At 28.0% G+C, this 25,835-nt stretch overlaps 1 protein-coding gene across 3 annotated transcripts in view; it reads right to left on the reverse strand.

Moving 5' to 3' along the window:
• The window catches only part of LOC107436825 (uncharacterized), a 217,196-nt gene that overhangs the window by 98,479 nt on the left and 92,882 nt on the right, over positions 1-25,835 (reverse strand). For 2 of the 3 annotated variants that reach the window (XM_043039220.2, XM_043039221.2), the window contains exon 4: positions 5,695-5,786. In XM_043039220.2, the coding sequence (XP_042895154.1) occupies positions 5,695-5,786 (92 nt within the window). Of the gene's footprint in view, positions 1-5,694; positions 5,787-18,624; positions 19,339-25,835 lie in introns of those variants that run through there. The other variant, XM_043039222.2, reaches the window with a different exon arrangement.

Genomic DNA, 25,835 nt, shown 5'->3' on the forward strand with positions numbered 1-25,835 from the left:
GGGCGCGCAAGGTTTTTAAAAAGTGCTTAAAGGTGCTTATTTTCGTTTTTTAAAACCCCCAAAGGTGCTTTTTTCATTGGGTGTTTTTAAAAAGTGCTAAATCTTCCCTTTTCAAAATGAGATTTTACCATGTTGATTTTCGCTACGAATTATGCAAAAAGACACAGTTCACATTGCTCTCTTCAACGTTTTCACAATTAATTCATCCCTAATCTATTTCAGTGTATTGTCAGTCGTAGCATATGAAAAAAGCCATTCGTTTTGCATGATTCAAAATTTCATGATTTTTGACAATTGTCAAAAACAATGCCAAAAGGTTTGGTTTTTTTTTTGACATGACAGTTAAAGCAAAATAAAACTGCCAATTGTCAAAAACTTTCCAACCCTGCCTAATTATGATTTTTTTTCTTCTTTTTTTGAAGTGCTTAAAAATATTTTTTGAGTAATTTAACTTTGAGTTTGAACGTAATTTAATACTTATTTTTTGTTGAATAATTTGGCTACGCACCCTGGAAAAGAAAAAGTAAACTATGAATTAAACAAATGAGTATATTTATGAAAGAAAACAAAAAGCTTTCAGTACAATGTTTTATCTATCAGGAAAAAAAAAATCAAATAAAATTTTCAAAAACGAAAATTATTTCAGTGACTTAAATTATCCGAATTGGAATTTCCTATTATTAAATTAGTCTTTCGTTTCTGTTAACTGAAGGAAATGAAATTTAGATAAAGTTTGGGGAAATCTCACGCACTCCTAAGCAATTAAAATGAAAGCGTAATCTTATTTATAAACGGTCTTCTCCTTTGAGACTCGACCATTCGCTGGTAGGAGTATTTATTCTGCAAAATGATTCTCTCCGTAGATTTCGTCTCCAAGTCTCTTTCATATGCAAATGTCTACAACTTAAGACTGTGTATGTAAAATGTAAATAATAGAATGCAAACACAAAAGTAATTAAATCAAACCAGACGTTTAAGTAGGAACAAAGGGAAAAGAATTTTTAATAACATGAAACTTGAGAACTCAGCTATGCAAGCAAACGATTCAGAATTGTTGGATGAAATAAGAAACTTAGTTTCTTTTACGATGGCGGGGTCCACGATAAGCATTAGCGACCTCGCCAACGGCGATAAAATCGTAAATTCGGTGGAACAAATTGCTTTTTGGCGAAAGCATGAGCGAACTATTTTTTTCCACTTAAAAGAAAAATATAGATTCCTCTCGATCCTGAAAATTACGCCAATATGAATTTTTTTAACTAATCTTTTCTTTTTCCGATTACAGTTATTTCCGTACGTTGCATAACGAATTAGAATTAGGTCCACATAATATAAGCAGCAAGAGAGATTATGCAAGGATAAATAAAAAAATTAATAAAATTAACAAATAAAAATAAAAAAAACGCAAAATACAAATAGACACGTTCGTTGCCAGATCACGCGATATCAAGTGACGAATCTCTTTCCTATGGTTTGTGTCAATATAACTGATTAATTAGTAGCCCCAGATGCATATTATCATCCATCTATTTTTACAGAAAATATGTTTTCGCATGACAATTGCATGTTGTTCATTAAAATAAACCGATTGTAAAATTTAATAACTAAAGTGGTTGCTAAAATAAGAAAATTTCCATTAAATTCAAAAAAATTAAAGCGTTAGAACCGTACTTCTTTTCTCAACTTACGTTAAAATCAGTTGCCAGGAATGGCTACAAACTACTGGTTTTTTTTATCGAAACACTACTTTTTAAAAAAAATAGCAAACTGCACTACAAACTACAAAAAAAAGTAGCACTCCACTTTCGATCACTGCCAACACCACAAAACATTGTCTAAAGCACCAAACTCTACATGAGTAAAGTGAAAAACAAATCATTCCATATTATGTCTTAGAACAGAACAGAAAGGAAAGTAACAAATCATAACTAGAGTAAAGAAAACTTAAGTACATTACTCAGCACTAGTTAAATTAAAATTAGTCATTAAACCCCAGTTATAACTGTAAGTAGTAGCTACCAAATTAGGCAGGACTGGGCACGCCTAATGAGAAAGGGGACTGAAAAAGATCGTTTTCTGTCAAGAATGATGAACGATTCTATTGATTTCAATTTACTCCAGCATTCTCCCCCTTATCTTTTAATTTGTTTCTTCGACTTCCAAACATTGAGGGTTAATTCGTTTGTTTAAGGTTGTAATAGCTATCTGTGTACAAGCAGTAAAATATAGCTTTGGAATTAAGTAATAAAGACAACTATGCTAAATAAATCAACAGAAATGGACACCTGCGGGGATACATTGTTACAGTTTGTTGCAGCTTAGAATCGATCGTTTCAGTGTATTATGGGAGAATTTATCTTGGAAAATAATCTGAAAAATTGCTCCCTGATGAGCTTAAGAAATACCAATTAATTTATGACAGCCATGGTTATTATATTTTATTTGACATTTTAGATTTGGCAACGAAAAAAGAACTTTTATTGTGGCATACAATTAGAAAACATATGAAAATAATAAATTTTCTATGAAATATTTAAAGCTGTTTTATAAAGAACTTGTCCTCGGTCAACATACGAATAACACCTTTTAACGCAATAATCTATTCTTATAACAGTTATATTCTATTCTTATAACTGTTGATATCCTATTATTATAACTGTTGATATCCTATTATTATTATTATGTTGTTGTTGAAGGCCATTAAGGTAAGGGGGCGATTGTTCTTATTTTCCTGTGGCGCCATCTATGGCCAAGAATTTTACTTCGGTCACATCCATATGTCACATCCGTTTATAGAGCGGACCCATTCATTCATCATTCATTCATCCACAGATCGTAATTTTGACCTGAACCAGAGAACGATAAATTTCCAATTAAGAATAATACTATCCATGACTATTTAGCCTAAAGTGTTGCCCATCACTATTCATAATTATTCATGACCATTTAGACTAAATGATACCAGTGACCTTTGAGTTAATGATGAAAATGAAGATAAATGTCAGTTTAAAAACAAAGCTTTTGTAATCTAATTTTTTAATAGCTGAAAGTTTCTCCCACGCAATATTATTTGGACTCCTGAAAACATGAAAAATCGAAAACTATATTGATTGATTTTAATGTTTTTTTATTTTTATTTTATTTATTTTTATTTATTTTTATTTTACGAAAAAGCTAAATAATTAATCAAATATTTAAGCTATTGGTCCATAGAAAATTTCTGATAATTTCTTTAGAAAGGTGGATTGGGAAGTTTAATAAAGCTATTTAATTAGATAATTAAAGCTTTGTTTTCAATTTAAGGCATTTTAACTTAATCTTGCAATTTTAAAGGCTACGGTATTTATTTTAAATGCTTTACTTATTAAATTTCTTTTTTTTTATTGACATTCGGATAATCAATTGATAGTTTATACTGAATAATTTAATAATTTAATACTTAATAATTCAATACTTAATTGTTTAATACTTAATAATTCAATACTTAATTGTTTAATACTTAATAATTCATTACTTAATTGTTTAATACTTAATAATTTAATCATTAATAATATACTCAAGTGAAGTAATATTAAATTTTTAATTACGAAACGGAGAATTCTATAGTAAAAAACTAAAAAATAATAATAATAAATAATTCACTAGAAAAAAATAATTTTGGAAACCGAACGTTATTAAAATAAAACGTACAAATATTTTTTCAATAATTTGAATACATAGAATCATTATATAAATACATAGAATGACCACATGAACATATATTTGATTACATGGAATAATCATATGAATATATAGAAACCAAGTAGCAGAAATTTTTGCATTGTCTCATTCTTATATGAATAATAAAAACTTAAATAATAAAATAAAATAAAACTCTGCTTTAAGATTTTAACGCAAACTCTGTGAGGTAAAAAAACAGGAATAATACACTATAGATCGCTCTTTTTAGTTTCATTTAATTTTGACTGCACTTTTTAAAAAAAAAAAAAGTTAGGATCATTTCTTTAGCAAAATCTTAATAAATATGCGGTGCCGTACCGAACTACTTTGCATAAAACAGAAACTGTTAATTTCCACAAAATATATCTGGCTTTAGATCAAAAGAAAACGATAAAGCAAAAGCTTTTGGATAATCTATTACACAAAACCTTTCAATCTATTTATTGAAAATGTCGCGAAAAAAACTGAAACATTGTTACTTATAACCATCGATCAATCCAATGGAAATGCTGTAACAAAGCAAGGCATTTTGAATAGATTTGTTACATAAAATCTGTTATCTATCAAAAGGGAATGTCATGAAAAAGTAAAAGCTTTAGAAATGCTATTGAACAGAATCATCAATCTATTTGATAAAAATGTAACAAAACTTGATTCAATGTCACGAACATTTCATATTATTAAAAAAAAAGTAAAACAAGTTAAGTAAAAAGTAAAAACCTTTAAAGAGTAAATTTTCTTATAAAATATTTAGAACTGTTTTTTTTTTATTTCTTTGTCTTTATTTTTATACGTTACTAATCAACTAATATTTTATAACAGCAGTCGACCTTCCACTAATTAATAGCAGATTTTAGATTACAATTGTACCCCTGCTTGCTCCTATAAAGTTAATTTGTCCTATAGAGTCTAAAAATACTAAAAAAATAATTGGCTTGCAAAAGCATGAATAAAAGTAAAAATATTACAAAATTACGGGATAGCAGAAGCATGAATAAAAGTAAACATATTAGAAAATAACGGGCTAGCAAAAGCATGAATAAAATAAACTAACCACATGAAGAGATAAACAAAAAAATAAAAGCAGACGATAAAATTAGAAGACTTTTTGTAGAACAACAGAAAGTTCGTTTTTTTAGATATTAGTTTTGTTTTGGAATTTGAGTTTTCATATAACCCGTTACGGATTTTTCTAGTTTGTTTTATAATATTTTAACTATCCCGTTACGGGTACTTAATATTTGTTACTGTTTGTGTTGTTTGTGAATAAAAGTCTTTTATAAGAAACAGAACTGTTATTTATATAGCTTGATACGTTACACTCCGCTCACTAGTCCTACGATTACTTTGCAATCATTTTTATTTATTGATGATAAGACAGTTTCGCCTGTCAAAATTAAAAATTAAACTAAATCCCGCAATAGCTCATTGTGGACCGGGGGGGGGATATATTGGCAACCTCTAATAGCACCATGTACTTTTGAGAAGAGACGTTGATATGATGTTAAAGAGCAAGGTTGTTTTCTTATATATCGTTTACTTATATATTTTTTTAGAACTGTATCATCTTGTCTTATCTATAAATGTTTATTTCGATGTTTACAATGATATTTAAGACGATTAAAAAATCTCCACACAGTAAATGGAAACGAACCCAGCACTGTTTAATAGCTATCAACCAGTAACTAAATGTCTTTATCATAAAGTAACACAGAAATAGGTAATACTATGCAATTACTAAATTTAAAAAATAAAGAAATAAAAATTTTAGCTTTCAACATTGGGTCTACCTGGGCTACAAATAATTCTACAAATTATATCGATAAGATAGTATAATATTAACGACTATCATTTATTCTATTAATTATACTATTTTAGAAAATAATGTGCAGATGATTTAGCATTATATGACACTCATAGTTTCATGAATAATAGATGCATAATAAAATGGATATTTTTCTTGACAATATTTACCTGGTCAGATGTTTAATTCGGACGCTGGGCTGAGGGACTCCACCCAGTTCTTTGAAGCTATCCATGGTGTCCGACATGGAACATAAACCACCCTATGCAAACATAAAAAGAAATTAATCATCGATATATGATAGTACGAATTAAAAAAAAATGTCATAAATGCTTTTCGTTTAATGATCAATAAATTTTTTTCGTCTAATCCTGATAATAGAAATACTAATTTAATATCATACCATAATATATACTATAATATAATTACTTAGAATAATAATAAAATAAAACTTAACAAAACATATTTTCCTTTTTTATAATACAAACTAATATATTATTCAAAAAAACACTTTTTTTTCTAATTATGCAGACATTGTTTTCAAGAATATCTAATATTAATAATGGAATATGAACATTTTCGAAAAAATATCTTAATTAAATATACATCGTTCTTGTTCTATTTAAGCTTATCGCAAATTAAGACTAATTTGGATCCCCTAATCTGGTATCCAAAAATTGCATAAAGAGTAATTTGGTCGCCTAATTTGGCTCCGCTAAAAGTGCATAAAGAGTAATTTGGTCCCCTAAGAATACATAAAGAGTAATTTGGTCCCCTAAAAGTGCATACAGAGTAACTTGGTATAACCTAAAGGTGAATAAAGAGTAATTTGGTAACCTAAAAGTTAATAAAGAGTGATTTGGTCCCCTAATTTGGTTCGCCTAAAAGTGCATGAAGAGTAATTTGGTCCCCTAAAAGTGCATAAAGAGTAAATTGGTCTCCTAATTTGGTTCCCCTAAACGTGCATAAAGACTTAATTGCATAAAGAGTAATTTGGTTCCCTTAAAAGCGCATAAAGACTTAATTGCATAAAGACTTAATTACATAAAGAGTAATTAGGTCCCCTAATTTGTTTCTTCTAAAGTGTATAAAGATTGCCCAAATGATAGTGTCAAAAATACAGTGGCGATAGCGCCAAACTCCATCAATGTTATTTTTTAGGAAAAGATTAGTACTCCCAGAAATTGTATAAAACAAATCAAGTAGTTTCGATCTGTAAATAGTTTTGATCTATAGCTTGAAGTAAGTCTAAAGTTGTGCTAAGATGGATGCGTACAGAGCAGAACAATAAGCTGCAATACGCAAATGCAGAATAACACATGATATATCAAAATTGCTTAGTAGTGATATCGAGCTTGATGAAGATGATTCTGTAGCTGACATTGGTTGTTAGTTTTATTTTTAAAAAGTGAGCTTTGTTGCACACACAAACTAATATATTCCATAAATATATGGATGTCCTCGAATTTTAAAATTTTTTGAGGACGCTCAGCTGATTTGTCCTCAAATCACGTTTTAGAAATCTGTGGCTACCTTAAACTTAAAGAAAGTGTTGAAATTAAAAATTAAAAAAAAACTATTTTAATTAAAAAAATTCAGGGAGCAATGATCTATATAATAAGTAAGCACTTTTGTCAACAATAACAAATGCTGTGAATGAAAAAAAGAAAATTCTCAATCTTTATTCTATGCCAAACGTGGGAGGTAACATAAAAATAAAAAAAAATATCATAGAAATAAGTGAGTTAGAGCGTTCGAGTGATAATTATACATTTTACGCAATCAGGGCTACCCACGATGACATCTTCCCATTAAATAGGTTCATAAAACACGCCCCTTACTGTGCAGACGGTAACTGCGCAACTGTGTGATGTCCTTTCTTTAAGTGCAAAAGAGGTGTTTATGAGGAAAGACGAATCTAGTTGATTAACTGAGACCACATAAGGAAGGTCACAATCACGCATACCTAAATCCCAAAAGAATCATTAAAAAGTGCAATTAGAGGGTAAAAGTACTGAAATTGGCAGAATTAATGTCTTTGGCGACGTAGAAGAGGATTCTTAAACAAAAGAAAAATCATTTCTAGGAAGTGTTGTTAAATGATGTGTAATTAACAGCAAATCTCAAATTACCATGGCACTAATTTATAGTACCGTTCCTAAAACTTTTTTTTATGTGTGTAACTAGATAAGTATTTTTAAAAATGTAATCTGTATATTTAAATAACATCAATAAAATTTTATAAAAATATTGGCAGTAAGATGGGAAAAAGATTTTTTTCCTTAATTTATCATTCAGCACTAATCGTCTTCAACGGACAGCTGGTTCACCTTTTGAAAATACGGACTGCGGGTGTGGTGATCTTATTTTATTTCATAATCGTCGCTGAACAACCGACCTAATTTTGAGTTTACCACTACGAATATTTAACTGTATAACCCTGTAATTTTGAGCCCAATCCAGAAGACAAGAGAAATTCTGGATTTTTTTGATGAAACTTACCCGCATTTGTGTCACATGGTCAGAAAAAACACGGTAATCTACCACGGTTAGCCTGACGGTAAGGGGACTCAAACCTATGATCAGTCTACCACTGAGGATATTTTACGTCGGCACAGTGGGCGTTGCGAGCCGGGTGTGGAATTCGTATCGACCAGCCTTTGTTGGGATTCGAACTCGGACCTCATAAGGAGCTGGGTCTTCTTGATCAGTTACTATTCCCATAATTATTCAATTAAATACCCATTAGTAATCCCATATAATTTTGGAAAGCATAATTTCAAAATAATAAAATAGCTAATGTTACATCAGGTAACAGAGTGGAGTATTAAAAATTCCGTACCAACTTTAAAAGGTTAAACTTTTCCACCTAAATAAATTTTTTAGAAAAAAGGTAGAAGTTAAGCATTATTATTCTGATATTGTCACTTTTAAACATTAAAAAACACAAACATCTGCATTTTTACTCCAACAATGATCTACGAACAATGATCAATGGTTCGGCGGCAATATTTGAAATTTAAGAAAAAGACGAGAAAGGAACATAAGAAAAAAGAAGAAAAAAAATTTAAAAAGAAGAAAGTTAAAAAAAAAAAGTAGTAGAAATGGCTATGAAAACAATTCTATTCAAAAATTTACCAGTAGGGTTTAGAGGTGCATTTGACAGAACTTAGGTTGACCTCGACCAACACATTAAATAGCATAAATACAGCTGCTACCACTGCCAACAAATCAACACAAATACAGGCAAACTCTTTCTGTTTTTTTGGGTATATGAAGCAGAAAAAAGAAAGAGCTTTTCGCCTTTAATAGATTTACTTAATTTCTGCGATTAGAATCCCTGTTCTATTCTACTTGAGAAATTACCTTCAAGAGTTGAGGTAACAAATATATGACACCTTTTTGACTTAATTTTTGCATAAATATAAATACTTATAATTTATAAATAGATAAAACTTTTCAGAAAGGAAGATAAATGTAAGGGCTTTTAAAGAAAATGAAATCGTTAGATATTTCAAGTTAAATCTGTTATTTATGCAAAATTTTGCAAAATCGACGTAGGCTTTTAAAATTATGAAAACACAATTGTAAAGATTATTGGGAAATAACTTGTCTTACCTTTACTTAACTATCTATTTTAGGAAAAAAGGTTTAAAGAGTTTTTATAATAACCAAAGATGAAGTAGGAATTCAAAAAATAAAATTGCAGTGGTAATAATAATACAATAATTGTACCTATGTTGAGGTTGTAAGTAGTTTTTAAAACTTTTTCAAAGTTTAAGATTAAAAATACTTTCAATCTTAAGCTTTAAAATTCGTCTAATAAGTTCAATAGAACGAATTTTAATGAATAAAATGCAGCAAAAATTTATTCAAAAATGCTAATTAGTAGATAACTGAATAAATAATGAAATTTTGGATGCATTCTCTGTAGGTTAACATGGATGCAAAATCTTTTTTTTCCTCTGAAGGTGACTTTCAAGAAATAATAATTATTGCATGGCAGTCTAGGGGGTTGGTGAGTAAAGTAAGCAAAGGAGAAGAGATGCATTCTTATATTACAGAACACTATATAACTCACAATACATAAAAAAATATCTGATGAACAGAGAATGATATTAAGAACAACTCTTTGAAAGTTTCAGACTTGATCAATGGTTGTCGAACACGAAATATTCCAATACCTCATCAGTACATATTTTAAAAACAATTTAACCTGGGCTTTGACTACGACAAGCTGAATGTCACATCAACAACTTATGATAGAAGAACAACTTAAAAGGGGGTTATTATATCCAAGTTTCCTTTTACGACTTATCAACAACATTCCATAACTTATAATTTTGGCAAAACATTTCAGAATGGTTCGCAATCTATGATAAAATATGGAAACAAACTGTCCTAAGTAAACCTCAACTCTTTAGTTAATGAACATGGTTGTTTTTTTTCCTGCTGTCAATTACGACAGAGCTCCTTTCATTATTTATGTCACCGTCTAATCTTTTAACAAGGTCGAATCATTTAAGCAGTCGAATTCTCCCACGGATTCTTAAGAGGAGATCCTCAATTCATTTTGACAGATCACGGTTGAGTCGGATCAACGTGATGCTAATCAAGATCATTACAGGTGTGCTATACCACGCTATGATGATTAAAACATGAGGGTTGCTTTTTTGTGATTTTTAATCACAGGCATGCTTATTACATTAACTTTTGCATGAATATGCAAGCTTAATACAGCGCATGTGATTTGGGAAATTGATATGCATGCTGATTGGAATAATTTTGCATGTTCTGTAAGGATCCCTTAAACTAATAAAAAAAAATCTCGATTACTTGGATTTGCATACAGGAAATAGCGAGAGAAAAAAATTTAAAAAAAAAAGTGCTCTTTGAAAAAGATGCTTTCTATGTGCGATAAAATTGGGAAAAATGGTTTTATTTCAATCAAACCTAAAATAAAAAACGGAGAACTTATCATTTGTGAGGTTTTACGGAATGAAGATAAAAAATATTTCTTAAAATGGTATTTTGGCCCACATTTTTCGCTTTAGAAATAAAAAAGGAATTATTTTCTCATATTTATTATACTTAAAAATGATGATCTACTTTATTTTAGTTTGTGTATGTTAGATTGTTTAGATTTAAAAGTGGTAACTTTTCCAAGGGCTAAAAAGTATTTGCGAAAAAGGCTTCCCATTTGGCAAAGAAAAGTTTAATAATTAATCGAAAATGCATGGTTTGCACAACAATATGTAAACACTTCTTTATTAACTGTTAGGGTTCATGTTTGTAAAGAAATCATGTTCCCACCACTGGTTATCTTTACCGGGAAAAAAAAATTCTGTGCACCCAAATGATGGCTCTAGGAGTTAATGGGTTAACAGGGCACTGAATAAAAATTAAAAATGAATGAGCGATATTTTTTGTCGTTTCTTGATCTTAAAACACGTTTGCTACCGATCTCGCACCAGAGCAGGATGACACTTTAGAACAGTGGTTACCATCTAACGGCCTGCGTAATCATCCGGCCCGTGAAGCCTTTTTTTGTGGCCCGCGAACTAAAATATGTTAGTTGCCATGTTTTTGTGGACAATTTCCGTAAAAAATCTATATGGGTTTAAAATACTTTCCTTTCGCAAAGAAAACTAATTTCTTTTCTGTGAAATTTAACGTACCAACGGTGCAAAAAAATTTATTTCTCAGGTAAAAATCTACTTTTTATTATAATTTGTAATTTAATACTGTTGTTTTTTACAACTTGATAAAAGTGTGGCAGTAATATTTAATGTACCTTCAAACATAAAAGAGTCCTATATGTAATTTTGATAAAGTTGCGGCCCGCATAATAGTTGCGTTGTAAGTTGGAAACCCCTGCTCCAGAAAAACGGTTCCCAATTTTTTTCGGCTACGGAACCTTTAATAATCAACCTTCTTCCGGTGGAACACCAACTTGATAAATACAGTTTATTAAAATAATCGTGATTATTATCCCCTATAAAATACTATTTTTAAAATATTTAATTAGAAGAATGAAGACTTTGTATCGTTTTATCGCTGGTTATTTTAAGTTACGTTTTTTGTCCGTCAGTTACATTTGAAGTCACTGAGCTATATCTAGTTTAGTTATGAATTTGTTTCTAAATAAGCTGAATTATGATTGACTTCAAAATTGAAACTAAAAAAACTGTTCTAAACGTTGAAAAAGGGTGTTAAGGAAACATTTTAATTATTTCTTTGTAAAAGAATTTAACTATTTTATTTTGATTTACAAAGCGCTATATGAAATACTATGAATATCTTATAAATCAGGGTTGGCTTTTTGCCGGCAGAAACTGGTTTTTGCCATGCCAGTGGCAGAAACTGGTTATAACCGGTAAAAACCGGCAAAAACTGGCAGAAACTAAAAAAAACTTCTATATTAGTTCTAGTAATTGCTTAAAGACATTTTGTTTAAGTAAACTGAAAAATTTAACTCCATGTAACCGTAACAAACTTTTTAATTCATTGTTTCTAAATATATATTATTTTGTTTATATTTAATATAAAGAGTGCAGTATATCAAATATTTATATAAAATAAAGAAAAAAGTAATGTAATAATAAATATAAATACTAGATTTTAGTTTATTATATTAAATTCTGAAATTCAGTAATTATTATCATTTAACTCTTAACATAACTGAATAGAGCTATTTTCAAATAGTTTTTTTTCTTTTCAAGACATAATTTACAAGGCAACAATCCAATTATTATAACAATAACAGTTTTAATCTTTTGTGAATGGCAATGCCTGCGAGTTCTGCTGGACTTGAGAGAATCTTCTCAAAATTCTCGTTCGTGCATAGCAAATTGAGAAATTTTTTAGGTTTAGAAACTGCATCAAAACTTGTCTTTTGTTATATACCAGTCTACCAGTGGTTTTAACCACCTCGGCAGAAACTTGCCAACCTTGTTATAAATGCTTGTAATTCTAATAACAACATATTGAACTAATCATAATTTGTTCAATATGTCGTTAATAGAAATATATTTTCCTTTAAAAAATGCCATTTCTATTTCATTGACAAATTACTTGAAATTATCTCATAAAGGCAAGCGAAAGATTAAATAAGTTATAAATTATAGCTTGGATAATAAGAGAGTATAAAAAGTACCAACCAACTAGAGGTTATAAAAGTACTCATACCTGGTTTTAAAAAGTTTTAACTAGCAGAACCCCTTTAAATTCTTTTACGCTGCTGGGGAAGACATATTTGTCTACTTTTGTTTATTCCTCTATTCAATTTAGTAAATTTTAGTATACTTTAGGTTCTAGTGCTAATTAATAAAACATTACGCTTTTGTTAGCATTTTCATTCGTGGTCAAAAATAAAAAGTTAAGAAAAAAATATGCAACTTTTTCAAAAAAACAAATAAAAAAAAACTTATTTGACTATTTTTATTCATTCTTCACTTGAATTTAGTAAATTTTTGTATATTTTAGGTTCTCGTGAAAATAAAGAGTTAAGAGAGAAAAAAATGCGCAACTTTTTTGCAAAAAAACGAAACAAACATATTTGACTACTTTATTTTTTTTAAAAAGTTGTATAAAATCCTAAAGTAATGAAACTTTCTTATCTATATTTCATTAATTCATGATACCATTTAGATTAAAGTTTAAGGAAAAACATTAAAAATGATGCAATTACTTAAATTCTTCGAAGGTCTTAAACGCGAATTACGAAATAAGGTTTTTTTCCTCCTTATTTCCCAAATTACTGCCAGTTTAGATTTGTTGGCAATAAATTGATGTCAGAATAATTTTCGTAAAATAAAACATAATACAGAAAACACTTCTCAATTAGGCTTGTAAGTAACAAGAAATACTAAATAAGCTCTGAGAAAGGTAAATTAACGATTACGACAGGTTTTTTTTTCCATAAGACTGGCGTCAATTGTAAAAATAAAACATCTTTTCAATAAAAAAAAAGGCATCTTCAATCAATATTACTGAGAAATAATTATTCAAATGTCATGCAATCAGGTCAATGAAAGAAGTAAATAATCGATATTTTTAACATCGATTTAGAAAATTACCGGATTATTCCGAGCTGTCTCGTAAAATTTTTCTTCATAAAGTTAGTTAATTTCAGACGAGAAAACAAAATAGGTCACCGCTGGTTTAAATGCGATAAATCATCGCAATTATGATGCATAAATCTTCCACTTTTAATAGAGAAATTGTTCCCTTACTTATTAACGAATAATTTCTTTATTTGTTTTCGCTCCAACTGCAATAATTTCTGATCAAAATATTCAAAAATAGGAATATTTAACATAATAACTACTTTACGCGTAATTAATTCAAATTTTCACACGTCGATGTTCATGAAATTAAAAAAATTCTTAGCAATCATATTTTACACTGTTTTTTTTTCTTTTTTTTTTAAAAAAAAAAAAACTCGCAGTCATATGCACACTTTTTTTTTCAACCATACACCTTAAAAACAACTTTTATGCTTTTAGAAAACACTTTTCTTAACCTTTTGGGGACGGGTGATTCATAAAAGCATTCGTACAAAATCAGAATCAGGATGTAAATAAATAAAAAACGGTAACTTAAATGTAGGCTAATTTAACAGCCTTACTTTGCCTTTACTTTAATTTCTGTTAGCTTAATCATATAAATAATCAATCTTAGTTCAAATTATAACTAAATAATTTTATTTTGAACTAAAGTAAGGGTGAATTAAATAAATCAAACAATTATAACCCCGTACACAAATAAATTGCTAAAGAAATACTTTGGTTACCAGTTTTATCTTTTTACCCTGATTAATACGGTTTTATGCTGGCACGTATTTGTGACAGTCGGCGCGAAAGGGTTAAAGTTTCATACTTGTTAACTAACTTGTTCTACTAATATTAAGTAATTCTGTTGATAAATACACATACTAATCTCCATGATTTCAATGAACTTGGTATCGTTTAATTATTTTAACCAGAGCTTCTAGCTATCTACGCTTTTTTGGGAAAATTTTATTGGAAATGGTAGCTAAATTAATGTTTTCAAAGTTCGTTAAGTCCTTAAAGAATTTTTAACGTGATAGCTAAATTTAGAAAATAAATTGCATTTGAATTATTTTGCATCCACAGCTATGCGACCATATGCATTATTTACAAATAGATACATATATCTGCAAAATTGGAAGTATATAATTTTTAATTTTAAAGTGAAAGCTAATAAAAGCAACTATAACTTCTTTATTTATAATATCAATGTTACCGTATCAAGAGAATGTCACCAGTGAATGTTAACAATCACNTTCAAAGTATAACTAAATAATTTTATTTTGAGCTAAAGTAATGGTGAATTAAATGAATCAAACAACTATAACACCGCCCACAAATAAATTGAAAAAGAACTACTTTGGTTACCAGTTTTATCTTTTTATCCTGATTGATACGGTTTTACGTTGGCACGTATTTGTGACAGTAGACGCGAAAGGGTTAACGTTTCATACTTGTTAACAAACTTGTTCTACTAATATTAAGTAATTCTGTTGATAAATACACACATTAATCTCCATGATTTCAATGAACTTGGTATCGTTTAATTATTTTAACCAGAGCTTCTAACTATCTACGCTTTTTTGGGGAAATTTTTCTTGGAAATTGTAGCTAAATTAATGTTTTCAAAGTTCGTACAGTCCTTAAAGAATTTTTGACGTGATAGGTAAATTTAGAAAATAAATTGCATTTGAATTATTTTGTATCCACAGCTATGCGACCATATGCATTATTTTCAAATAGATACATATATCTGCAAAATTGGAAGTATATAATTTTTAATTTTAAAGTGAAAGCTAATAAAAGCAACTATAACTTCTTTATTTATAATATCAATGTTACCGTATCAAGAGAATGTCACCAGTGAATGTTAACAATCACATAGTCGCTTTGGTGAATGTCCGAAATATTTGTTATATCCGATTTGATATTAATTTATTCGTTGATAGTAATATATTTATTTATTCGATATTTTAATATCTGCTGAGGATAGATTAGGAGAAACATCAGTGTTCGGAGTACCGGTTAAATGCATACTGAGCAGTGGCACGTGACCTTTAAAAAAGCATTGATGTAGGGCATACCGGGCAATGGCACTTAACTAGACCTAGGTTATATTTCGGACATTTACCAAAGTGACTATGTGATTGTCAAAATTCACCGGTGGAAGTTAACAACCACCAATTTCGGTCGTTCACAATAACATCAACACCGCATTTTAAATTTTAAAACTTATAACGAACTAGCTTTCGTGCAAACCCTGCGTTTTAATAAATCATTCTTTGTTTTCTAAATATGATTTTCAGTTATTCTTCCAGATTTTCGTCAGAGATTTGATTCTTGTTTTAAAAATAGTAACAAATGAAGATTTTAATTTTTTTTTATTTTTGACACAGATTGATTTATAATGATTTTGAACACCAACACAGATGAATAATTTAAGTAAATAAATAAAGATCCTAGCAAAGTTTAGAAAAATTCTTAAGTGTTTAAAATAAAATGCCACAAGGATGGCCAATATTCAGTGTTATTAGGATAATAAACATATGATGTTGTGATATATGTAATTTTTTATATCACGTTATATAACATTATATGTATAGATATATATACATGTCATTTAATAGCATTTGTTCTAGATATTAAAAAGATGGTTAATATACACTATGACCGTGAATTTTTAATTAAAATTTTGATTTTTTTTTTAAATACCATAGTTGCAAACTCTTATGTTTTAGCACTCCTCCTCCCTAGAAGTTCACAGTATTTTAATTATTTATTACAGTATTATTGTTATTTATTCAATAAACAATCAAAGTAGCAGAATTTATTTCATTTTGCATGCATTTAAAAAATGACTGCATGTTTTTTCAATACTTGTTTAAACCATTTGTGGGTCGTGGTGCTTAAATCATATTTATTAAACAAAGAAAGATTTTTTTTATACAATACGTTTTGACAGAACTTCAAGGTTAATCCTTTTATTTATTCGGAGTTTATTACCGATGGATATGATAACGATAACAAGTCCTCTCTTTTAAATTTACATTACGAAGAAGGCTAAATATGAAGTCAGTTTAAAAAAAATCTTGTTATTAATGATCTATAATAAACAAGAAACATTTATAAATTGAAGCAAAACCTCTTTGTTTCACAGAAAAAAAACACACGTTGTTTGAAGAAAAAAAAGTGTGTTGTTTTCAACTTTTAATACACCATGGCTTATGATAATATGCAAATCAAATAAAATTTTATTTCATTTTACTTTCTTCTTATTTTTTATTAATTTATTTATATTTGATTATTATTTATAAGTGAATTTTTTTATTGACCATGTAAGAAATATTTTGAAGCAAGCTTCTTAAATCGAAACAACTCTTGAAATAGTTGTAATTAATTTCTTTTTATCTAGTTATTTAGTTTTAAATGATATATTCCGAGATCCACATATTATTTCTAATTATAAGTTTTTATTTAAACATAATAAACTTTTGTTTAGAAATAAATAATTTCAGTTAATCGTTTACAGTTTATGAGAAATTTAAAAATACTTTTAATTCAAATAATAAAGTGCAGTTTTAGAATACCATGGGAGTTCTAAAAATGAAAATAATTAAAAAAGAAGTAAGTATAAAATCCTTTGCAACGAACGAAATCATTTTAAATGAAATATTTTAATGGAATTGCAAATTTAAATGAATTTCAAAACAGTATTGAACTAATTTTGGTATTTTTAAATAGGAATAACAACGTGTAGTTTTAGAATACCATGGAAACTCTACGATAAAAATGATTTAATAAAGAGGTTTATATAAAATCCTTTGTAACGATTGAAATATTTAAATGAAATACTTTAATGGAATAGCGAATGAAAATGAATAAAAGAGTGTTGACCTAATTTTGGTATTTTTAGTTCGAATTTACTAGAGAATTTTTTCTATACGGTGTTGTAAAATAACAAATTGAAGTAACGATTTCTTATAATTTACCGTAAACTTATTTTGATTTTTTTTAATTATAGTCATCTTATTTATTTACAGAAAATTAAGGTTACTATTAATCCGAAAAAAGGGCACAACTGTTGAGACGAAATATGTTTTTTGACTAGATTTACAGTAAGTAATCTCATAATAATTTAAGTGAAATCTAATTAATCTAGAGAAATAAATATAAACTATGTATTCTTTAAACACTTATATGATTATAGATTTTACGTTAGAGGCACGTAACTTACAAAGCGATTGTCCAACACTATATAACAACGCTCTTACATATCTGAGCACAACTTGTAATTTCATGTTTGAATTTAATTTCTTCTAATTGAGAGAATTAAGATACCCACGGCTCTATTATCTCGGATACACCAAAGTTATTAATAATCTCCATGAATATTTTATTTTTTCTAATTGAGACAATTAAGAAACCTACGTCTCTATTGTCTCAATTACACAAAAATTATTAAAAATCTCCATGAATATTTAACTTTTCTAATTGAGATAATTAAAATACCCATGTCTCTACTATCTCAGCTACACCAAAATTTTTAAAAACCTCCATGAACGCTTGAATTTTTTATTGAGAAAATTAACATATCCTTGTCTCGATTCTCTCAGTTTCACCAAAATTATTGAAAATCTCCATGAATATTTAATTTTTCTAACTGAGAGAATTAAGATACCCACGTCTCTACTGTCTCAGTTACACCAAAATGATTAAAAACCTCCATGAATGTTTTATTTTTTCTAATTGAGAGAATTAAGATACCCACATCTCTACTATCTCAGTTACACCAAAATGAAATGTTACACATGAATGAAAACAAATTCCGACTACTTTTTTTGGAATTTTACATTTTAGTACAAATACAATTCCTATAATCTAACATATTTTCTTAGTAACAATTAAACTGTTTTTTATAATTTAAAAATACCAAAATATATTTTCACTAGTAATTAGAGCTTGAGGAAAAAATATAATTAAAGGATCACCGGTGTCTTATCTGTGTCAAAGGGTTAGTAACAATGAAAAAGAATACAGATTTTCACTTACACATTGAAGTGCCAATTCACTCCACGTGGATGGCATGGTGAAGTGACGTCACTTATTGTTCCAAAAAAATCCGAATGTTCATATTTTACGAAGCATAAACGAAGATTGTTTCACGCACAAAAACACGAAGAGAAAGACACTATGACTAACTATTCCATGTTTCCATCTTTTGCAGGCATATCTAAATCAGACACTTCGCTTATCTTTTTTATTCGAATTCATTCTAAAGCGAAAGTATTGGAAAGTTTAGAGTCCATGGAGTTAACATTGTTTTCGAATCTCTGTTTCAAACGGCTTCAGTAGATTGATTACACAGGTAAGTCACCGTTAGTGGAAATACTCTTTATTTCTCTCTACTCTCAATTGGAAATACTGTAATGGAAATACTCTCTAGTGGAAATACTCTCTAACTTTAACACATAAGTTCATATTATCTTCATATTAACTTTCAAACCTCACACATTGATTACACATTGAGTTTCATAGTAATAATGCTCTATGAAGACAAAGAAAAAACCTTACTGACTTCACTATTTAACTATGTTAGCACTATTTTAATGATATTTGAAATATAGTTTATTATTTGATATCGAACCAATATATGCAATGAAATGAGTGGATAATGTTTTCTCTTTTACATTTAAGAGTTAAAATTTTTGTTTAAAAATCGATGCAATATAAGTTAAAAGTTTGCTTATATATTAAGCCGATAATATTAAAATCTATGATTAAACTATAAAAATTTAGTTGCCAATACGTTTAGCAATAAGTTTAAATTTCGATTTTCGGTTGAAGATCTCATAAATATAAACAAAAAAAATTAAAATATCTTTTCTGCTCTATTATAGAAAATGCAGTAAAAAATTTATGTGACAAATTAAACTGAATTATTTTAAAATGTATGATTCTGAGTAAAATATGACACTTTAAATTAAATTTGAAAGCTGGTTTTCATTGTGTATTAACATTCTTTTTATTCAATTTTATTATTTTAATAAAATTTAAAAAATATTTTTTTTAAATAATTTTAAAAATTCCGCATTAGTTTTTACTTTTTATGCTCCTTATTATATTTTAGAAATGTAAGTTTTTATCTGAACCTATAAATTTTTAAGATAAAGCCATATTTAGCAGGAAAATTTATAAGATTGTTACAGAAATTTTAATTAGTTAAGTGCTTATAATTTGTAACTGTAACAATAAATTTTTGCTTATAATAAAATATTTAAAAATGTAATAAATTTTAATAAATTATATCTATACGTAATATTTATGACAAATAATCCTTATAACTATGGGTATTTGAGTTTGTTTACTAAAACAGAAGAGGGGACTTAGAAAATTATATGTTTAATAAAAGAATTTGATGTTTATTTTATTATTTAGAAAACAAGAACGGTTATAAAGTTTTAGAAAAATTAAAATTTTTAATTTTAAGAATTTTTAGAACATTTAAATATTTACAACGAGTTGCGAAGTCGAGAAAAGATATCAGATACAAAAAATCTAATAATCGTTTTATTTCTTACAAAAAACAAATCTTATATGTTTCTGTAAAAAAAGATTATTAGATTAGCTAGGTACATCATTTAAAAAATAACTTCGATCTAATCTTCACCTAAGGTAAAAAAAAAAAAAAAAGATATCATTATCTTTAAAATTTGCGTCTAAACATAGATACTGAACGTATAGATAACAACTATTCGACGACGTCTAAGAGATATTGAAGTAGCTTTAACAGATATTGTAAAAAAAACACTTTCAATGATTGGATCTAACAAAAGAAAAATCACGACTGATGAAGAAAAAAAAGAATTGCAATCAATATAATAACGGGGAAAATAAGAGGACAATATAATTCGCTTAAATATGGAATAAATAGGTTCATAAGCTCAAAATGGAAGGGAAAAAAATACACAAATAAAATGTTCAATCACGTTTTTACTTTTATAATCTCTCATTTATGATTTTTTATTGTTCTCAAAACCTACTCAAAATCACGAAAATCCGATTTCAAAAATCCAGTTCAATTAACTGGCATCATAGACGCTATTTATTCTTTATGTAAGTTTATAAAAAAAATTGTTTACAAACAAAGATAACAGACCGAAAATAGTTGCGCAATAAGTCTACAAATCGTGATAGAAATTATATTTTTGGTTTTAGGTTTAAAAAGAATTGTAAAAAAGCAACGTTTTTGGAACGGAAAAAAATGCAAAAATATGACTGATTTCCACTAAAGAAGTAGAACGTTTATATTAATTGGATGAACGCTGAGTCAAAAATAATGGGAGTTCTCAATTTTTTTTTTCTTTAGAAATATTTGAATACTTCTCTATTTGTAAATAAATAACTTGCAATTGAAAACGTTTAAGAAAATATTATTCTACAATCAAAATTGCTTTAGTTAGAATGAAATTGGGTTAAAATAAATAAATTTAAAAAGTTCATTTGCGGTAAAAAGCACTTTTTTTAAAAACTGTTTCAATTTCTTTTGATTAAAAAAAAGGTTTGAACGGATTGAGATTATGATATCAAAGATTTCCTATGATCAGGCTATTATGGTAACTTAAACGGTTTTTCTCTTAATAGAGAATGTTGAATAAGAAGACCCACAAACCTAGATTATTTTTAATTATTTTGACGAATATCTACATTAATTTCATAACAAACTTAACGATTCAGAATTCCATGCGGATTTATGAAGAGCAAAGCTTATTTCTTTACAAATTGATATATTTCAATAGTAAATAAATAAGAAATATATAGTTTGAGGATGAGAAAAGAGTATTTAACACCTTAAGAAAGCTTAGAAATGTGAAAAAATATTTTGTAACTTGTTCTTATTTGTCTACTGCTTTGTAAACAAGAATATTTTTAATGTATTAATTTTGAATTAGCCATAACTTCAATTAAACTTTATGAGCCTTTGTAAAATACGCTTTTATAGGATTATATTATTATATATATATATAATAATTGATATTAATAATACTTATGACATGTATTTATTGTTTTTACTTTAAAATTGCTATTCTCAAATTATTCAAAAAAGTTGCTGGTTTATTTTTTTCTATAACAAAAAAAAAACTACTAAAATTAAAAAAAAATCTTTTAAACGATAATTTGAGCTAGATTTAAAGGAATAAATTTTTATAGATTTGTTTTGTTTTTTTATTTTAAGTGGGAAAAAAATTTCTCTTATACAATGAATACAAGCTTTTTTTTTTTTAAATTTTAAAAATGAAATTCTCAAACTTCTTCAGTAAACATTTTGAAAGTGACTTTTATTCAATATCTTAAGTCAAAACGACAATAATTTTTTTTTTAACTTACAAGCTCAATTTTTTTTAATATATTTTTTTCGATAGGGTATAAATTTTAAAAGAATTTTTTTTCTACTTCAGTGGAAATAAAAAAAAATATTACGTATTTCTGAAATGATTACGATATTTTTGTTTTAGTTTTGAAAACGAAATTCTCTCACTTACTCAATGAATAAATTTGCTAGTTATGCATTAAAAACATTGTTCTAAAACTAATGCCAAAAGAACAATACTGTTTTTTCAACTCAAATCAAATCAAATTTGATTCAATATAAGCTTTATAAGAATTTCTTTATTTAAAATCAAGTGTAAAAAAAATTGAAGATTTCTTTGCCCCTTTTAATTAGTAAATAAGTGCTCGTTAAATACGTTTGAGTTAAGAGGCCAAATGGAAGTTTGTTTGAAAACTAAAATGTTCTATTAAAGGTTGCTTCACCTTACCCGTAGGCGATATAGAGGTCATCTGACCTTATATGTCTTTACACTAGAGTTTTGCGGGGGCGACTTTCTCATATTTATGCAGTCACGGATTTTAAAATATGCGGAAAACTTGTACAACCAGAATTCTTCCTTTTAAGAAGGAATTTTGTAGTTTAAGTGTCATAAACTGTCTAGTTCTTCTAATCTAAAATAAAATATTTTCACACAAAACAAAAACTATGCTAAAGGTACTTAAATTCTATATTTATATTAAGAGTTGAGAATAAATATCAATTTAATTTAATAATAAAAATTTAATTTTAAATTTTGCTATACTTATGTGTTTGATGCTTGATAAAATTTTCGAGGAAAAAAAAAGTACAAAACACAGAGCAGAAAGTATAGTTTTAAATTATCGAAATTTTCTTTAATTTAGGACGGTGACATTGATGAAAATTGTCTAAGTCTTTATACATGCATATTAATGGTTCAATATCAACAATAAAGCTTTAAACATTGACAGTTCCTAAAATAACTATCCACATTTCCTAATGTAGATAAATACGAATGAACTTCATTTAATAGCCTATTAATTTACAAATAAAAAACTAATCTTTTAATCTAGATAAATGCTACTAATGCTTTTAGGCTAAACAATAATTACATATAACTAGGAATGAATTGTTTCAAGATAGTTAAAATTTTTGTAATTTTTCATGCAATAATCTTCAAAAATGGCTTATTATTAATAGATTATTCCAAGTTTTTCAAACATTCCTAAACCTCGTTATAAAGTTATAAATTGATGTTCACACGAAATTGGCACACCATTTGCAACGAATACCTTATAATCCACATAACTTCAAAAAAATTAAAGATAATTATCTCCAGTTTCTTTATGATTTATATTCCACGCACTATAATTAGATCTGCCATATGGTTTATCGGAATTCCAATCAATCAATCAATCATCAGGATCATGAAGCAAGCACCAATAATTAACAATAACTTCATCACTTCCTCGAAAACACGCGAGAATCGAACTGACAACATGTTTGTTATTCCACTGGAAGAATGCACCTTAGAATTTCTCCCTCGCACTGCTATCTCCCTCAGGTATTCGTGATCTTGACATCGATGGGATGGGTGCCAAAACACAGAGTGAAAGTATTTGATAACCAGGACAGCAGATGGCAGACGATAGTTTGCTGGGTTGTTTGGAAGGGGGGAAAAGGTACTCCTCAGAAGACGACGTACCTGAGCGGGTCACGTGTTGAAATGAATCCCTTCTCGTTCAAGAGACACGCGAACAGCCGGCGTTTTTAGAACTGCTCTTCCTGCCTCCTCTCCTCCATCCCAAGCTTCTCTTTGTAGGGTTACCAGAAGAGATAGATTGGCGATAGTTTTAATCAGATAAAATATCGCCAATGAATAAAAAGAAAAACTATAAACTCCTGTTTTTAATGTTAATAAATCAACACTAACTCCTTATCAGATCGTTATTTCCTGGGAATTAGTTTCTTATTTTTATATAATTTCAGCAAATGTTTAAATTCTATAATCGTTAACTTTTAATTTGAATATTAATTAGTCTTATGCCCCTTATAATTATGTAATTGTAATTTAGCTCAGATAGGAGGTTTTGTATCATACAAGGAACTCCGTATGTTTGTATTCAAGTTCAAGTTTTTAATGCCAATTTGAATAAATGAATCGTTGATGTGACCATCTTGTTTAAAATTAAATTTGGGGTACTTATGGGTTAAGGCGGTTTATAAAATAAAATTCAGCTGTTTTTTTTATAATTAAAAACAAATTACAACGAGCAAAAAAAAATTTTTGCTCATCCTGGCGCAAAAAAAAATTTTTTTTTTTTTAAATTTAAAAAAAATTTATAAAATAAAAAAAAGTTGGCGAAATTGTACACTTTTTTGGCGACTTTTCGCTTAAACCGAAATGTACCTGGATTATTTTAAGGTGATATCTTTCAACCTTTTCTTTATAATGGTAAAATAATAATTTATTATCGTCTTGTTAATGATAATACTGAATGAATAATACTATGATAGAAAATAATTATGATAGTTTTACCTTCGTTAGATTAAATGAAACATAGAAAAAAAGAAAGTAATTGTGTTTCGCTACTTAAGAAATATAGTACTCTAAATGGTAATAGTATTAAAATAAGTACTCTTATTTGTAACTATAATACTAATAGAACTTAATAATTAATAGTACTTACTGCTAAACAAAAAACTCATTTTAATCCTCAAATGGCAACAGATAGCAATTCAAGATAGCAATTTTTTTTTAAGGAAAAATGGACGCTAACCGTTCTTTTCCCTTGGTCTTCAATTATGCACTTTAACTTCGTAACGACTGGGATTCGAACCCGGTTCGCCTCATAGGAAGGCGAACGCTCTATCCCCTGAGCCATCGCTGCTCGGATAAGTTTCCTTTGGTGATCACAAATACTTAGAAATATCAATAGTTTGTTCCTTTTTTTTTATTTACAAAGCACACGGGAGGCCTATTTTATTTGTACTATCTAACTTTATAATTCCTTTTACTCATTTCAATGATTTTATTTATTAGTTTCTATTTTTATAACTAAATCACGAGTGGAAGTGACAGTTTGGCATCTTACTTGAACGAACTAAATTTCGCTTCGCTTCACTTATTCAATATCTGGACCGAAAATAATAGTTTCACTTATTTTTATCACACGAAAAGATAAGACTTCGAAAAGATGACATTAATGTCTAGCTCCGACGATTATTTTCTCGATTAAGTTATACTCTTTCATGTACGTTACTCGTTGCGTTACGTTACTGAGTATCGTTCGTAACGGTGATTTTTCTAATAACTCGATTAAATGAAGAACAAAATGGAAAACTTTAGATTAGGTAGTCTCTTAAGCGACTTTTTATGATTTGAGTGAGGTAATAGAATGAATGATTTTGCTATAATAGAATTATTGGCAATTTTCTCTTCTTTTCGTAAACATCATTGCTCAATTCAATTTACTGTAGCATATGCCTCTTCAGCAAATAGTAAAAGACTAATACAGATAAGTAAAACAGTTTGGAATCAAATAATTTGGAAAATATATAAAAGTTATCTTGTCAATAGCCCACGAAAAAAGTGAAACGAGACAGTTCTGAAAGTTTTAAATTATTTATAAAAACTAAATATCCCATTCATGTATATTCTTAAATATATAACATTAAAGAGTTGGAGTAATATAATGGCAATCCACATTTTCAGATTGTTAAGGAAGGCATTTTCAGTGAAAATCAAAACGATTTCTATGTAAAAATGTTTCTTTGTATTATTCTATAATCAATTAAAAATTCACGAAACTAGTAAAATTCTTATATATATATATATATATATATATATATTCAAAATGAAGAATAAAACAAAGAAAAATTATTGTAGACATATGAAAAAAAGGGGGAGGGG

This window comes from Parasteatoda tepidariorum, chromosome 1, assembly GCF_043381705.1.
Source record: "Parasteatoda tepidariorum isolate YZ-2023 chromosome 1, CAS_Ptep_4.0, whole genome shotgun sequence".
NCBI classification, from domain to species: domain Eukaryota; kingdom Metazoa; phylum Arthropoda; class Arachnida; order Araneae; family Theridiidae; genus Parasteatoda; species Parasteatoda tepidariorum.